Source organism: Equus przewalskii, chromosome 20, assembly GCF_037783145.1.
Source record: "Equus przewalskii isolate Varuska chromosome 20, EquPr2, whole genome shotgun sequence".
Classification (NCBI taxonomy): domain Eukaryota; kingdom Metazoa; phylum Chordata; class Mammalia; order Perissodactyla; family Equidae; genus Equus; species Equus przewalskii.
The window spans coordinates 4,841,168-4,859,170 of NC_091850.1; the positions used below are offsets into that span (position 1 = coordinate 4,841,168).

An 18,003-nucleotide genomic window follows, 5' to 3' on the forward strand; every position below is an offset into this window, starting at 1 on the left:
GGAAAGATTTCTTGGACTCTCAAGGTCTGGTGGTAGTGCTCTTTTATTCAGAAAATAGCATGGGGCCAGGACCTGTGGGCAGTAAGAGCTGCAGTGTGTTGAGGGTAGGGCTGAATTTATAAGGCATAGGTATGTGAGTTATTTTTTTACTAGACAAAGGAAAGATCATGTAAAAGAAAGTTGTTAAAATGATATCAGTGCAGGTGGGGTCTGGTTATTGTGTGGTCTATAATTTTAGATGAGAATCAGGTCAGGATGTCCCGTACTTCCCGGAGGGTGATAGGGATCAGCATGTAGGCCAGAATGTCTTGGGCTTCCCTCCCTGGGGCAGCCTTGATCCACATCACTCCTACCCTACCCCACTGCGTGTATGTGTGTGGACGTGGGCACATGCAAATTCATTTACAGAGGTAAGACTGTTGAAGAATTAGTACATGAGAAGATAGTGAAAAACCGTTTTTGTTATATTTAGTATGTGGTCTGTATGTATTTAAATTTTTCTTGAATTGGCTCTCATGCAAAAAATCTCCTCAGCTCTGAGGCTCTGTTTATTGTGATTAATTATAGCAGTTGGGCAATGGGACCTTGGTTACAAAGCCTAACTTTAGTCCTCATAAGGACTTTCGGTTTGCAGAGTTAAGTGATGGCGAGAAGACGGAGGCAATAAAAGGGAATGAAGAAGAGAAAGGGCAAGTAATGAAAGAGGAGGCCGGAGAGAAAAGTGATGGAGAAGGAGAGAGGGCTCCTGTCAGTCCTGGAAACTGAAGTAGGATTTTCCTCCACAGTCCACTCCCAGTGTTGCTCTGCTTGCACAGTAATCAGCCTTTGTATAGTGAGTAGTCTTTCCAGAAGGTGAGTAGCTTGAGACTCTAAAGCCTGGGGCTGAGGAACCTTTGCTACAGTACAGAGCAGGAGCTTGAAAGCACAGTTGGTCTTGTGTTGGTGCCCAGCTGTATTTTATAATCAGCTGTTTGGTGGAGTCAGAGGTGGGAGCGGATGAAAAGTGCCTTTGATCATCCAAAACCTTTGTGATGCTCCTAGCTGAGGAAGCTGAAGCTCAGAGTTTTAGCAGATTTGTCACATAGTCAGGATACGGACAAGTCAAGCTTCAAAATCATAGCTAAGTCCACTGATTTTTCCTGATTAGCAATTGATAAATAAATGACAGGCAATAGGATATATTCTAGTATATGAGGAAGCCTTTTGGTGTAAAACTAACTTGGCCTGAACTTGTTTTTCCAAAAGGGGCTGACATGGCCATTGAGCATGCATTGTGTGTCTGCTTTAAGTATTTACTGCGTCACAAAGACAAGAACAATGCCCTTAAAGATAAGGATGTAACTTCCCCCACACTGGTATTTCCTTAAGGATAAGCTTCTCTACCTAAACTAGGGATTGCATACTGACCTGCTGTGCTCACCTTGTAGCCCACTCACCTTGAGACCACAAACCTGCTGTGTTCACCACATTGCTGTGCTGTCAAAGCAATCTCATGACTATTGTGAAAGGGACATTCCTGTGAGATGTGATACATGCTCTTTGTATATAACAACTCTGTACACCCCCACTTCTTTGGAGTGCTCCATTCCTTTGGAAAGGACTCACCCAGGCTTACATCGTCCTCAGAGTTGGCTGATAATAAATTCACCCCAGTTTTGATTTATAGATTTTTTTCCTGCTTTTTCTCCCCAAGTCCCTCCAGCACATAGCTGTGTATTGTAGCTGTGGGTCCTTCTAGTTGTGGCATGTGGGACGCCGCCTCAGCATGGCCTGATGAGCGGTGCCATGTCTGTGCCCAGGATCTGAACCAGCGAAACCCCAGGCTGCTGAAGCAGAGTGGGTGAACTTAACCACTCGGCCACGGGGGCGATCCCTGATTTATAGATTATTTATGGGTTATGTCAACACAATGTATGCCCTCTCCTCCATAAAGGTCTTTCTAATCTCCCAGGAGAGTTTTCTTCTGCTTCTGAACTCAGAACAGTATTACATTTACCCTTCTCCCAGCCTCTATCTCTTCATTTTTTTTTTGAGGATGATTAGCCCTGAGCTAACTACAGCCAGTCCTCCTCTTTTTGCTGAGGAAGCCTGGCCCTGAGCTAACATCCGTGCCCATCTTCCTCTACTTTAATGTGGGATGCCTACCACAGCATGGCGTGACAAGCAGTGCCATGTCTGCACCCGGGATCCAAACCGGCGAACCCTGGGCCTCCGAGAAGTGGAACGTGCAAACTTAACCGCTGTGCCACCAGGCTGGCCCCTATTTTTTTTTTGAAAGATTTTATTTTTCCTTTTTCTCCCCAAAGCCCCCTGGTACATAGTTGTGCATTCTCAATTGTGGGTCCTTCTAGTTGTGGCACGTGGGACGCCACTTCAGCATGGCTTGACGAGCAGTGCCATGCCTGCGCCCAGGATTCAAACTGGCGAAACCCTGGGCCACCAAAGCGGAGCGGGCAAACTTGACCACTTGGCCACGGGGCGAACGCCCCCCTTCATTCTTTTTTACATATTTTTATATGCTCAGTAACTATTGCCTTCCTGTAGAGACAGAGGCCATATCAGACCTCTTTGTGTCATCCACTGTTTTATATATATCAGATGTCTGTTGACTAAATAGGTGCCTTTAACATTTCCCCTGGATTAATTTAAGACTATTGCCTTGATTTCATAAGACTGCAAGGGATCATCTCATATTCACTGGATCCGGACATCATCATTTTAAGTCAGAAAATAAGCGACTGGCTCTTAGATCACAGCTATGCCGGTGGGTCTGATTCCTAGGCCAGTCGGTGTCTAGCCCACTACATCAATTTGCAGTCTTTCATATTAGGCATTCCTATCCTGCCCCTCTGGAAAAGTGAGGCAGCCTCACAATGGGAAACTCTACTTGAAGGAAGGCATTTGAAAAGTATCAGTCAGTGTAACTTCACCTGTTGCTATTTCAGGGCTAGACAATTAACCAGCATGATTACTTAACAGGTCTATGCTTAACTTGTAACCTGGTATTCATGTACCTTCAATGCTCTGCTTTCTAACCTTCCTTTCTAATCACAGGCCTACTCATCCCATACTCAAAAGCCACTACGATGCAAAGCTGAACTACTAATAGGTTTGCACAGTTCATTCCAGGTGGAATTAATCCCCTTGCTATCATATTTCCAACCCCACCGGTCCCTTAGGTCTATCAAATGCCACCTCACCTGTGAAGCTGCATCCTCTTCCATTCAGCTAAAAGTAACCTCCACTTTCTGAATTTTGCCACTCCCTTATGGCAACAAATCTCTCTAAATCTTGAATTATAGTTATTTACATATTTTTATTTGTGAGGAAGATTGGCCCTGAGCTAGCATCTGTTGCCAATCTTCCTCTTTTGGCTTGAGGAAGATTGTTGCTGAGCTAACATCTGTGCCAATTGTCCTCTATTTTATGTGGGATGCCACCACAGTGTGGCTTGACCAGCAGTGCTAGGTCCACCCCCTGGGATCTGGGCCTGCAAACCCTGTGCCGACAAAGCGGAGCATGTGAACTTAACCGCTATGTCACCAGGCCAGCCTGGGTATCTACATCTTGTCTTCCCTACTGTAATAAGCATATTGAAGGCAGGTTTGTGTCTCATTTTTTACCCTAAACAGCAAACTTATAATAAGAGGCAATGAATATGTTACCTAATCCAAGTCATCAGCCTCTCTCACTTGGGCTTTGGCAAAAACCTTCTACCTCTCCCCTAGATTCCACTTTCATCCTCCCACCCTGATCCCGTGTTACTCTGAAACACATCAGCTCAAGTCAGTCCCTTCCTCAAAGCCCTCCACCGGCTTTCCAAGTCCTCATCACACCATCTGCCTAACCTTGCTCTCACACTGGCGTTCTTGCTCTTCTATCATGCTAAGCATCTCCTCCTAGAAGCCATTTCATTTGATGTTCTCTCAGCCTAGAGTAGTGAATATTAGTAGAATATAGTCTAGGATACTGGATATTGTTTGCCTCCCTACTTAAATCGGGTTCTAAAGTCTTCTTCCATAGGGATCCTCTTTGGCCCTGTCACTCTATCCTCGTATTCTGCTTTACTTAAAAGGGTCAATCCTGGGGCTGGCCCTGTGGCCGAGTGGTTAAGTTTGCACACTCCGCTGCAGGCGGCCCAGTGTTTCTTTGGTTCGAATCCTGGGCGTGGACATGGCACTGCTCATCAAACCACGGTGAGGCAGCGTCCCACGTGCCACAACTGGAAGGATCCACAACGAAGAATATACAACTATGTACTGGGGGGCTTTGGGGATAAAAAGGAAAAAAAAATAAAATCTTTAAAAAAAAAAAAGGGTCAATCCTGAAACCAGATTGCCTAGTTTGGAAAGTTGGCTTTACCACTTACTAGATGTATGATTTGGGACAAGTTAGTTAAACTTTTTCTGCCTCAGTTTCTTCATCAGTAAAATGGGGTAATATTGTTTAAAATAGTGCCCATCTGGTACCTGGGAAGAGTTCAATAACTTATTGCTTTTCTTCATAGTGCTTATCACAACCTGACGCTTTTACACATTAGTCTGTGTCCTCCACCAGAAAGTAAGCTGCATTAGGGCGAGACTTTGTTTGATTGATGACTTTATCCCTAGTTCCTAGACAGTGTCTTGGTATAAAAGACTTAAATGAATTTTTGTTGAGTATGAATGAATTTATTAAATGTTAAAAAAAACCATAAACTATTGAATTATATTATTTTCTTAAACAGACTTTCCATAACTGTGTGAATATTAATACTGATAGGTCTATGTACTGTACTGTCGCAGGAAGAAACCTCCTTGGCCTTTAAATTCAAATGGAAAATAACCATAAAGTGGAACAACATGCACATGAAAAAATCTAGTCCACTATACTGCATTATTGATCAGTTAAACCAAACTTAATATGTGATAACACCAGAGTACTAGGAGAAGAAATGCACTTAAAGTGCTTACTACAGTACCTAGCACATAGCACCTTCTAAATTAATAATTACTAGCCAACTATAGAAACACTTAAAAAAGAAAATGCGATATAGAAGTTAAATTATAATTAAGAAGATTTTGACAGTTGTATACATCTGTGTAACCACTACCCTGCTCTAGATATGGAATATTTCCATCACTCCAAAAAGATCCTCCCTGTCCCTTTTCAACAAACTCTCTGTCCCCCCCGAGGCAACCATGTGGTAGGTAGGACCCCACCAAAGATGCCCTTGCCCTAATTAATGCCCAGAACCTGAGACTGTGAGTATACCTGTTAATGTTACATGGCAAAAGGGACTTTGAAGACCTTGCGATAAGGAGATTATCCTGGATTACCCGAGTGAGTCCAATGCAACCACACGAGTCCTTAAAAGTAGAAGAGGAAGGCAGAAGAGTGGGTCAGAGAAAGATGCAACAGTAGAAGAGGCAGTTGAGACTTGAAGTATGAGGAGCACATGACCCACTGTTGCTGGCTTTGAAGACAGAGGAATGGCACCACAAGTCAAGGAATGCAGGTGGCCTTTATCACCACCTGCTGGGAACACTAGCAAAGAAACAGGGACCTCAGTCCTACAACCACAAGCACTGAATTTTAGCCAACAGCTTGAATTGAGCAAAGAAATGGATTCTCCCCTAGAGCCTCCAGAAAGAAATGCAGCCCTGCAGCATCTTGATTTTAGCCCAGTGAGATCCACACGACTTCTGACCTACAGAATCGTAAATAAGTTTCTGTTAAGCCAGTAAGTTTGTGGTAATTTATGACAGCAATAGAAAATTATTATGAACCACCGTCTGTGCTCTGTCACTAGATTAGTCATCTCTGTCCTGGGACTTCATGTGCATGGAATCATACAGTAGGAACTCGTGTCTGGCTTCTTTCACTTAACATAACGTTTTTGAGATTTGCCTGTATTGTTTGTAACAATAATTTTTTTAACTGTTGAGTAGTATTCCATTATGAATACACACATCTATTCATCCATTCTCTTGTTGATGGACATTTGGGTTGTTTCTGGTTTGGGGCTATGACAAATACATACATTCTTATACAAGTCTTTTTGTGGACACATCTTTCCATTTCTCTTGGGTAAATACCCAGGAGTGGAAGTGCTGGGTTACAGGGTAGATGTATCTTTAACTTTAAAAGAACTGCCAAACACTTGGCTGCATGATTTTACACTCCTACTAGCACTATGTGAGTTCCAGTTGCTCCATATCCTCACCACTTCACTGAACTGACCACTTAAGCTCTGTGCATTTTATTGTATGCAAAGTATATCTTAATAAAAATATCAGAAAATAAAAAAATGTAACAGAACACTATGTTTGTATACGCACAAAATAAGCAACTTTGAGCATCTGTGTCAGAAATTGTGCCGTGGTTACAAAGAGCAAAACAATTTAAAAATTTGATAAAATTTGATTTAAAACGATAAAAAATCTAATTTTATCTTTTTAATTGTATTATACACTACTGTTTACTAGAAAATTTTCCTTCTGAAAAATCACACTAAAAATGAACATTAGTGGTTTTATAATTGAACTCAGTTTGGCATCTATATATAATCTCTTTGTGTACTTAATTTGCATATAAATTGAGGATATAAAAAATACTTGTCTTAAAATGTCTATTTTAAGACATCTGACATTGCTGATGGGAGGGTAAACCGTCACTATTTCTATGGAGTGTAATTTAGCAATATTTTTCAGATTTATAAATGCCCTAAACTCTTTGATTCTGAAATTCTGCTTCTTGGAATTTATTCTACATATTTATTTGCACACATGCAGAATGATGTTTGTACAAGTCTATTCACATTAGCATTGTCTATAATAGCAAAAGATTGGAACCAACTTAAAAAAACCCATCAATAGGATTACTAATGCAGCTGATAAAAATAATGGGGACGCTTTTTAATGTTTCAAGCATGGAATAATTTCTAAGTGGAAAATAATATATATATTTGCTTGTATATTCATAAAATATCTGGAAGGATACACTAGAAACTGACAAGTGTGGTAATGCCTAGAGAGGAGAGCTGTGTGTCTGAGTGAGAGAGAAGGGAGGCTTTTTGTCATTTACTCTCTTGAATTTTGGACCACGTGACCATTAATTAGTAAAAACATGCATCTCTGCATTAATATAGTAGATATTTTAGGGGACAATCATAATCTAAAGTAAAACCGGAATCCTTTAGTTAGAGATATCTACATATAGCTTCATTATTCTTCTGTTTAGAAAAGTTTAAAGATTTATCAATTATTATGTAAAAGGAAGAATAAATGTATATTATAAAGGATGTAAAGTTTATTCTAAGTGAAGACCACTTATTACCCAAATTGGTAATAAGGGAAAAGAACAGCTGATGAGAAGAGGAAGCGGAGAAGTTAGTACGTGTAGTAAAGTGCCACCACCACCCTTCTTGGGGCAAATGAACTGTTAAACAGGCTTCTGTTTGGGTATTATTTTGAACTTATTTGTACACTTAACATCTAGTTAATCTCTTAGGATGCTGATTTAAATAGAAAAAGACAAACTAATGAAAGCTACCTTTGAAGTCAGGTTTAAAATAATGTCAATTCCTCAACTTTACTTAGCCCTTTTCAACTTTCATTTTCACATACATTATTCCTTTTGCTCCTCATAACCCTGAGAATTTGAGATTTTATTCATGAGGGAAAAAAAAAAACATACCCAAAGAAGCTGATTTGCCTGAAGTCACATGGTTTAAATGAGCTGGAACCAGCACCCAGGTGCTCTCAATGCTGGAGTCTCCCTACTTTCTTCCTGCACCCCCTTAGCCTGCTGCCCTGCCCTTTCACTCTGAGAGCTCTATCACATTCATTTTTCTGCTGTTCATATGCCTTCTGAGGGAAATGACAATTTTAATAATGATGCAATATTTATTGTACCTATCTACTTAAAAAAAATTTAATGTACAAAAATTGCATTAAATCATCAATATGCAATTATTTCCCCACCACGCAAAAATTTTAATATGTAGATTTTGGACTAGAAAATGTGTAAAGAGAAGACAAGGAATATCAAAATAACTTATAACAAATTTCTAAAACCTCTCACATATTAAAGTTGGCAAGATACAAATATAATTCACAAGTTTGCCGTTGTGGTATAGATAAGAAAATAGTACCCATACTAAAATTAATTCATCCTACTTGTCAAAATTCCTAGTATAAAAATGAAAATATTCAGATGCTTATAAGCAGACAGATATTCAAAAATTTCTTTTGGAAAACATTCTTTAGTGTTCATAAAACTGTATATATTATTATATATCTATGTATCATAGTCTTTTCAGAATATACATTCAGTTTAAATTGGAAATGAAAAAGTATAAATTAGATATTACTAGGAAGTAGTTATAAGGTATTTTGATTTCATAGTGCCAAAGTGTTCACGGACAAAATTTACTTATTAAACTTTAAAATAAATACCTATTCTTTGATATTTCTTACATATCTACACGTTCCAGAAATTTAAAAAAATAGTTACATCTATAGACAGAAAATTCAACTCTGAGTGGACAGTTATTTATGATTCTCTCAACGGGCTGCTCCCCACCGGGTGGAGCTAAATGAAAAGACCGAAAGCCTGGCGCAGCTTGGATACCTGCCTGATGCACAACAAGAAATAGAATATTCTACCTTAGAGGAAGAAGACAAGTGATTGAGTAACATGCACACAACTTAGTATAAGCTCTTTACCCTAATAAAGTAATTATTCATTTGCAAATATTACCAAAAGTAAAAAAATTTATTTTACAGAGTGGTTGGTTTTTGTAATACATCAAACACTGTAATGTTATACTTCCCTATTCTCACTGTTTGTCTCATTTCAGTGGTTGAAGTTTCTCCCAAATAATTTAGTTTACATTTAAAGTGGTAATACAGCTTTTACTTAATGGATTTAAATTATAATTAGAAACCAGTTTTATATACAGAAAATCCATAAATATAGAACTTTTATTCCCATTTTATCCTAGGGCTATGCAAAAAATTGACTAAAAATTTTTCTTTTGGGTCTTTGTAATAAACATGTAAATACATTATTTACATTGGAGATGCTTTCTGACAGAAAGTAAACACACAGAAGTAATTTGGGTCTTCACTAGAATCCATCATTATATGCTCATTTTCAAAGACGATGTGCTACATTGTGTTCACTCAAATTTCAAGATTTCTGTTATAATTCAAATAATTATTTTACTTGTACAATTAATGCTTCATTCTGTATTTAAAGGTCCTTTAAGAAAGATTCCTTGATCCAATAGTAAGGAGCTTTGAAATTTTTTTTAAATATGGCAAAAAGTTTCTGTACAATTATTTTCTTCCTTCTGGCAATATTATAAACACTGAGTCCTTTAATCTTCACTGTTTCATACTCCAGCTGTAATTCTCGAGTTCCCTCACATGATGTAAGTACCATCTCTGTAGCATTTCATGGACTCCATTTGTTTTGTCATAGCCAGAACATCATGAAATCCAGTACTCAGGCCAGACATATGCTGAAAGTACGCCTCTTTTTCCACTTGAATTGTTAAATTGTTTACTCCAGCATCTTTAAGTATTCCTGTAACCTGTTATAAAAATCCATACATTTTAGTACATACATCTTAAATAACTGATACCACATTTTTTTTTATAGCTACAGATAGTCAAAGAAGTATCCACAAAGTAATGTTTATTACTTAGTTGGTCAAACGTTAGGATGTTTTAGAAGGCCAGTAAATTACTGACCTGACATTCAGAGTAGAAAAGGAAAACAGACATTCCAATTTGCTATGTCTAGAGTAGAGATACAGGACCTATTTTGATCCTTATCTCCAACCATAGCATATACCCTACCAATTTTGTTTTATTATTATTAATTTAGGGCTATATTTATAATAACCTATTTCTGGATAATCTATTGGGAACCAAGGTAGATCATAAATGAATTTTTTTACATTAACTTAAGCTTGTCCTGTAAATACTAAAACTCTATTTTATTTTTTTATAACGGTTTTTATTTACTTATTTATTTATTTATTTTTGAGGAAGATTAGCCCTGAGCTAACATCTGCTACCAATCCTCCTCTTTTTGCTAAGGAAGACTGGCCCTGAGCTAACATCCATGCCCATCTTCCTCTACTTTATGTGTGGGACGCCTGCCACAGCATGGCTTGCCAAGTGGTGTCTAGGTCTGCACTCGGGATCCGAACCAGCGAATTCCGGGCTGCTGAAGCAGAACATGTGAACTTAACTGCTGTGCCACCAGGCCAGCCTCGACTTGATTTTTTTTAACCATTTTTGGATATAAAACAAATTTAGATGTAAAAAATAAGTTACATTACCCTTTGACAGCTGAAAGATTGATATTTTTGAACAATTAAATGACTGTTGAGCTGTATAACTTATAATGTATGCAATTTTACACATGAATAACCTCAACTGAAATTACAAAAGATTATTACCTGCTGTACTACTCTTTGTTCCAGCACATCGGATGTCACCTGTATATGAATTGTTCCTGCCACAACACTGGCAGAATGACGCCAAAAATGAGGGTCTCGGTATGAAATTAATCCTTCAATTTTCTGTATCTGTCAAGTAAAAGGAAAGGAGATATAAAGGACTTAAAGGCTAATTTACTTAACACAAAGCAATCTTTTTGGTCCAGGAGCCACTATGAGGCTGATTAATGAAAAAAAGATAATAAGGAGAGCCCAGAAGTGAGAAAGGAACAGGAGAGGGACAACTAGCTTAAAGTAAAGGCGCCTAAAATATTCTGACCTGGGAGAGATGCCAGGGAGGAAGCTCTCAGTAGGAAGTGAATGGAGCTGACAAGTGTCTTTACACCCAACAGGTGCACACCTATATAAGATGTACTTTGCCTCTCCTAAACACTAGAGATGCTCAACGAACTACATGGTTTCCTTACATTCATATACACCTTCACATATTGGTTTTTTTTTCTGCTTTTTCTCCCCAAATTCCCCCAGTACATAGTTGTATATTTTAGTTGTGGGTCCTTCTAGTTGTGGCATGTGGGACGCCACCTCAACATGGCCTCACGAGCAGTGCCATGTCCGCTCCTAGGATCCGAACCAGTGAAACCCTGGGCTGCTGCAGTGGAGCGTGCAAACATAACCCCTCGGCCACAGGACCAGCCCCTTATTTGTTATACAGAGTAAACATACTCAAAAGCTATCTTCCATGTTCAACAAAAGAGGACTGGTTAAATAAATGATAGACAACCCATACAATGTAACACTACAGTGTCACGAAAAACGTATTAGAATAATTATCAACATGACATAATTAAGTGGGGAAAAATTTATAAAACAGTTTTTTGCCATTTTTTTCAATATATTTTTATATAGAAAAACAACTTTTAAAAGTTGTCTTTCCAGTTGGTGGAATTATATGTGATTTTTTTCCCCCTTTTTGTTTTCTGTAATAGACATATATTATTTTTGAAATAAAAAACTTTTTTAGTAGGATGTAGTATTCACTAATTATGAGAAAGTGAGAAAACTTTATGAAAACCGTGGATTAAGATGCTATACCTTAAATATACAAGATGCCAACTTTTCATCAGCAAATCCTAATTACTTATCAATACATGGCAAACCAAAAGCTGAAAAACATTCTATTTTGTATTTGTTTTTTTTATGAACTGCCTGTTTATATAACCAATCGATCCTTCTATAAGCCTGTCTTTTTCCTGATTTAAAGGATTATGGATAGTAGCCTTTGCCTGTTTATGTATGCTGCAAACATCTTCTCCTGCTCTGCCTTTTCTACTTCATATTTGTTAACAGGATCTTTTGCCAATGGACAATTGTCAGTTGGTCCAATCTGTAGATTTACTCCCTTTCTGGCTTCTGGTTTCACTTCAAGCTTAGTAAAAAGGCTTTCCCTACCTCTGTGACTCTAAAAGTAATATTCTATTTTATTTTACCACTTTCATAATTTGTCATTTACCTGTTTAAGCCAATGGAAATATATTTTTATACGGTATGGTATAGAGATACAGCTTTTCTTGTTGACCAAGCAGAAATATTAGTTAGGTCAACCCTCTCTCACCACTGATGTGAAATGCTATCTTTGCTTTATGCTAAATTCCTAAGTACCTGGGTCTGTTTTTGGACAATCTGTTTTTTTTTTTTAATTGATTTGGGTGTTTATTCTTGTGCAAAGACAAAACTATAAGTTCTGTTAGTAAATTCTGTAACTTTATAATCACAAAATAGGACCTTATTAGTTAATACTGTAAATTTATGTATTTTTTTATTCTCAAGCATTGTCTTATGTAATACTGGATTATCTATCCTCCCCCAAAACAAAAACAAACAAAACAGAAAGCTCCTAATGAGAGGCAACTGCATTGAGAGTTAGATGAAAGAAAAGCACTATCTTCACAATAGTTTCCCATCCAAGAGAATATCTCCATTTATTCAGTCCCTATTTTATATCTTTTAAGTAAAACTGTATTTTCTTCATATCTTGCACATTTCTTGTTAGGTCAACTTACTCAATTTCAAATACTATTTTAAAAGGGAAAAAATAGTGAAGAAATTACACATACTACCTTTTCTAAAGCACTATGTAGTTCTCTTTCGTATTCTGGCGGCAGTCTCAGAAGCAGAACTTGACAGGCATCTTTAATCAGTGGAACCACACTGAGAAATATTAATATGGCAATAAAAAGAGAACAGAGTGGATCAGCAATGAACCATCCAAACTGCTCTATAAGAACTGTGGATACAATCACACCAATACTGCCAAGTGTGTCTGCCAAAACATGTAGAAATACACCTAAAAATAAAATATATAAAAATATTAAAAATTAAAGCACATCTAATTTAGTTCTTTTATCCATTCTACAAATATTACTGGGTACCTACTATGCACCTGGCACTCTCCTTGGGGCTGGTACTTCAAAATGACTAAAACATGGTCACTGACCTCAAGGAATTCATGCATAGTGGTAAAAGGGTAAGGATGTGCGCAACTATAACACAGTATGGTGAGTTTCATGATGGTGTGGTTTGTCTGCGAAGGCTTCCCAGATATCATACATGAGCCAAGTTTTGACATTACCCAAATTACTTATATTAAACAATCAGAATAAATAATTCAATATAAGAAGTGATAAATATCTCCTCCATATTTTTTTTTACAGTACAGTACAATCTTCCTGGTTCTTTTGTAGTCAAAGTTCATAACGGCACACTCAGGGTTTCCCTTCCAAGTAATATTTATGCCACTGTCACTATGAAAAGGACTCTACAATTACTATAATCTATTTAAAAATTAATATTTATGAACAAACATAAGCATTTTCTACAGCATGTGACTTCAGACCTTTTTTTAGCCACAGACTGTTTTTCAAAAATAAAACTGTACCATAAGCCCAATATTTAATACAAACAGCGTGAATTCAAACACAGTTGAAAGGTAGGATAATACTTGGCAAGGACTCACCCCTCATGTTAGCATTCATGCCTCTGCCTGCAGATCCGTGGCTGTGACCGTGCCCATGGTCACTGTGTCCATGCATATGGTGTGAATGGCTGTGATCAGACGAGTGACAGCTTCCTTGAGAAGCTCCATGGGTATGGTTGTGGGCATGGCTAAAGGCACAGATACCAATAAGGTTTACTATCAGCCCTCCAACTGAGACTGGCTAGCAAAAGGGAGAAAAGAAAACTTTTAAATTTGTAATTTAAAAAATAAATTTGTTATTTAAAAGTTACTATATAGCTATATGTTTTTCTGTTTACAGTTTTGAAAGTATTCATAGTAAAACCTAAGTTCAATAAGTAAATCCAAGATTTAAAAAAAATGCGAATTTTAGAAGAAACATTTTAACTTTCAAATACCAAAGGTGTTGACAAGAAGAGGGATTTGGACTTGCTTTAATTAAGTGATTAAGAATAATATGTACTTGGTTCATGGCTTATAAATAAATAAATGATGCTAAAGTTTTGTGTTATTTATTTAAATAAAGAGTTTGAAAGTACTGCTTACTAGAGCCAAGTATGCACTGTACCTAAAATCTCATTTATATTACGAGGTAAATTTCAACAGTCTGTAAGGCAATGATTATAATTTACCACTAGTGAATTCCAAATAAATATAGTCTTATTGTGTCTTAATATTTCCTGAAGTAGGGGCCAGCCCAGTGGTGCAGCGGCCCAGGGTTCGCCGGTTTGGATCCTGGGTGCGGACGTATGCACCGCTTGTCAAGCCATGCTGTGGTAGGCATCCCACATAGAAAGGAGAGAAAGACTGCCATGGATGTTAGCTCAGGGCCAGTCTCCCTCAGCAAAAAGAGGAGGATTGGTGGCAGATGTTAGCTCAAGGCTAATCTACCTCAAAAAAAAAAAAAATTTTCCCAGAGTCAAAAGAGTATAATGGAAAAGCAAACATATAGTGGTAATCTCCCTTTTCTTTTTTTTAACAAAGAGAATAGAATTATCTTGATCTAATGGTGCTACAATAACACCCCAAAGGATAAACCAAGTTATTTACCCTTGATTATCCTCTCTTACAAAGTAATTTTGAATAGTACTTCAGGGTGTTATTTAATTTACATACATCTACAATTTCTCCTTTAGAGAAATCAATTTGTTTTGTAAAAAGAACATATAAAAATAAAGGGAGACAGATAATTTTGATTAATTTTCCAAGGCAGTAAGACAGGAGATTTACTTTAGTAAACACGTATGGAGCTTATTTACTTCTTGCGACTCACACCATTAGTCTGTCAGATTTTAAAATTTCAGTTAGCTGTATGAACTTGAAGATGGTTAATGAATTTTTAATGAAAGCAAATACTGCTTACAGAGACTCCATCACCTCATAAATACTCCTTCTCCCCGACTCAGAAATACTTTAGCTTTATATATTTCATCAGAAAAAAAAAAAATAATGTAGAAAGTGACAGTCCCCTATAATTCTACCTCCAAGGGTTAGTCACTCCTAAGAGAATGATGTTATTTTCCATGCACATACTAACACATATACCTATACAACCTTTTAAAACAATAATAGGATCATATTAAAATACTGTTTTAGGGCCAGCCCAATGGCATAGCAGTTAAGTTCACACGTTTCACTTTGGTGGCCCAGGGTTCGCCAGTTCAGATCCTGGGTGCAGACCTATGCACCACTTGTCAAGCTGTGCTGTGGCAGGTGTCCCACATACAAAAAGTAGAGGAAGATGGGCACACATATTAGCTCAGAGCCAGTCTTCCTCAGCAAAAAAAAAAAGAGGAGGCTTGGCAGCAGATGTTAGCTCAGGGCTAATCTTCCTCAAAAAACAAAAAACCCCAAAATAACAACAAAATAAATAAAATACTGTTTTGTAATTTTTTTCTTTAGTACATCTTATAAATTGTTTCATGCCAGTATATGTATATATACCTCATTCATTTTAATAGCTGCATAGTATTCTATGAATGACAAATTTATTTAACTAGTCCTTTCATTGGTGAACAATTCGTTTGTTGTTTTTTACCATTATAAACAATGGACCTTTACACACCTGTGCGACTATTTCTGTATTAAATATTAAAGGTCAAAGGCTATGAACATTTAAAATTCAAAATATATTTCCAAACTGTAATCCAAAAACACTTTACTAATATATGCTTCCACCAACAAAACTTGTAACTGCTTTTATTCATTCAACAATTAATTGCTGAGTTCCTACTACAAGCCAGGTGCAAGAATTTAAGAGTTAATGATACACAATTCAGGTCCTGAAGATACGTCCCTTAAATCTTTAACTGTGAAAGAATGACAAATTAAACAACAGTTATAACTCAATGTTGCTAAAAGAAGAATGCAGAAGATACGATGGGAATATTGAGAAAGGGCAATCTAACAAACTTTGAGGAGGGAAGACAGGGGTTACGGGAAAATATCCCACCAGAGGAGCAAAGTCTTGAGGAAGCCTGAAAGGCACAGGTGAGGGAAGGGCATGCCAAATACGAGAAACAGCACATGTAAAGGTTTAGAGGTACAGGGTGAACACTAAAAGCTGCTATAGCAATAATACAATCTATTGAATAAAGCCCTTAAAATTCTATTTTTCTGATTCTATCTCTAACATTTTGCAAATTTCCTCAGGTATTTAAAAAATACATCTTCAAACAAAAACATTTAAGTGAGAAAGAAATCTATATGTTTTGAATGTCATCTAATATTTCAACTACTAAAATATTAGTGAAAAGGACTAATTAATTTCTAACAGTCAGCAGTGTAAATGTAAATAGCAAGACAGGAAGTTACGTTGATTTAAATAAAAAATAAAATAAAACCTTCTTAGATCACTAACTAACTTTAGCATGGACAAAGCTGTATGAGTATGAATAGAAATTCAAATAGGAAAATAAAGAGACTTACTGTTAACATGTGTGTGTCTAATTCTGGAGGATCAATTAATCTAGCCACTGACTCCATAAACACAAAAAATGCTATTACCATTAGAAAAAGTCCATTAATAAATCCAGAGAGAATTTCTATTCGGCCATACCTAAAAACATAGAATACGTTTTTAGAAGAAAAAGAAAATGACAAGTATTATTAAAGCATAATGATTATTACATTACAACTAAGGAAGCAAGATCAGATTTTCGACTATATAAAATAGTAAGATTAGAACATTACCAAGATTTTAACGTCATACTAATGCTGGAAGGTTCTTTCTGTACATATATGTTTACGGAAATTTTACATATTTATCAAAGTCCTTCTTCAATGTTTCTTTTTACACAAAGCCTTTCCTAATTTCTTAGCAAGAAGTTATTTCTCTCTCCTTTAAGCCCTTGATGTGTTCTGTATCTCTGTCACAGCACACAGATTCTGCTTTGTACCAAAATTATTTGTATTTTTTGGCTCATTCATTTTCAAAATATAAACAGTTGAACATAAGAGCTGAATTTATTAATCTATTTAGAGTAGATCTTATCAAAATACCTTGGACAAATCAGGGATTCTAGCATTTACTGAATTGAACTATTCACTTAATGCAAGGATATGTTATGCACAGCCACTTCGAATTTTGAATATTCTTTCTAACAGCAGATGTGAATGATCACGCCCATTCCATTACCTCAAAGAAACACATTAGGCAAAGACCTGAATATTTAACTGACTTTGCTCCCTATTTATAAGAGGGATTTATCAGGGAGTATAATCTTGAGCTTACTGTCATTTAGTATTTATCAAACGCTTGGTTTATTTTCTCTTATCTACTTCAAATAAAAGAAAAATGAAGCTCTGGAAAATTACTTGTATTAAAATAAAATTTTATTCTTTGCATTTAAGATTTTTCATTGTGCTGTATTACCTCGAGAATCAGTGTACCTACCCATAAGAGAAAATCCGAGTTGCTTTCCACCTACTCATCAGGGCCGCAAAAAGTCCCATGACCAAGGCAGAGCAGTCGAAGAGCATGTGAAATCCATCTGAGATCAGACCCAGACTATTGGTCAACACGCCATAGAATAATTCCACAAAGGTAAAAAGCTAAAATATGTTTAAAAAAAAAATAGGGGAGGAGTGTGTGGGGAAATACTGTTTCAAGAGAGATTTATCAGAATTTAATCAAAGGATTTTAACCCTTACTTGAAGATATGATTTAACTGCCTCTTTCATTACTTAACTGACACTTATACAAGAAGCCTCATTTCATATAAACTGTAAGAAACTAAGTCAGATATGTCCAACTTATAAATTAAAAGGAGACAGTTTTATTCACATGTCTATAGAACTCAATAAAACTAAGCTATAAAATGTTAGCAATCTGGTCTGTAGTGAGATCCTGTAAAGAACAGATAAAAATCTTTAGAAGCTACTATATTTACTGATTTGAAATAGCACACTAAACCAACGCTTCTGAAATGCCTCAAAAATTGTTTACTTAAGTAATCTGAATATGATCCTGTAATCTTTCTACTACTTAAAGAAAATGGAATTTTAGCTCATCTCTAATTACCAGAAATTT

General features: G+C 36.7%; 1 protein-coding gene across 1 annotated transcript in view; it reads right to left on the bottom strand.

Moving 5' to 3' along the window:
• Nucleotides 1-8,738: 8,738 nt before the first annotated feature.
• Nucleotides 8,739-18,003, bottom strand: part of SLC30A5 (solute carrier family 30 member 5) — a 30,991-nt gene continuing 21,726 nt past the window's right edge. Inside the window, exons 11-16 of the mRNA XM_070586825.1 lie at nucleotides 17,368-17,525; nucleotides 16,401-16,530; nucleotides 13,473-13,674; nucleotides 12,577-12,803; nucleotides 10,457-10,585; nucleotides 8,739-9,580 (exon numbers count right to left, since the gene is read on the bottom strand). Coding sequence (XP_070442926.1) covers nucleotides 9,410-9,580; nucleotides 10,457-10,585; nucleotides 12,577-12,803; nucleotides 13,473-13,674; nucleotides 16,401-16,530; nucleotides 17,368-17,525 — 1,017 coding nt within the window. The 3' untranslated portion in view covers nucleotides 8,739-9,409. The remainder of the gene's footprint in view (nucleotides 9,581-10,456; nucleotides 10,586-12,576; nucleotides 12,804-13,472; nucleotides 13,675-16,400; nucleotides 16,531-17,367; nucleotides 17,526-18,003) is intronic.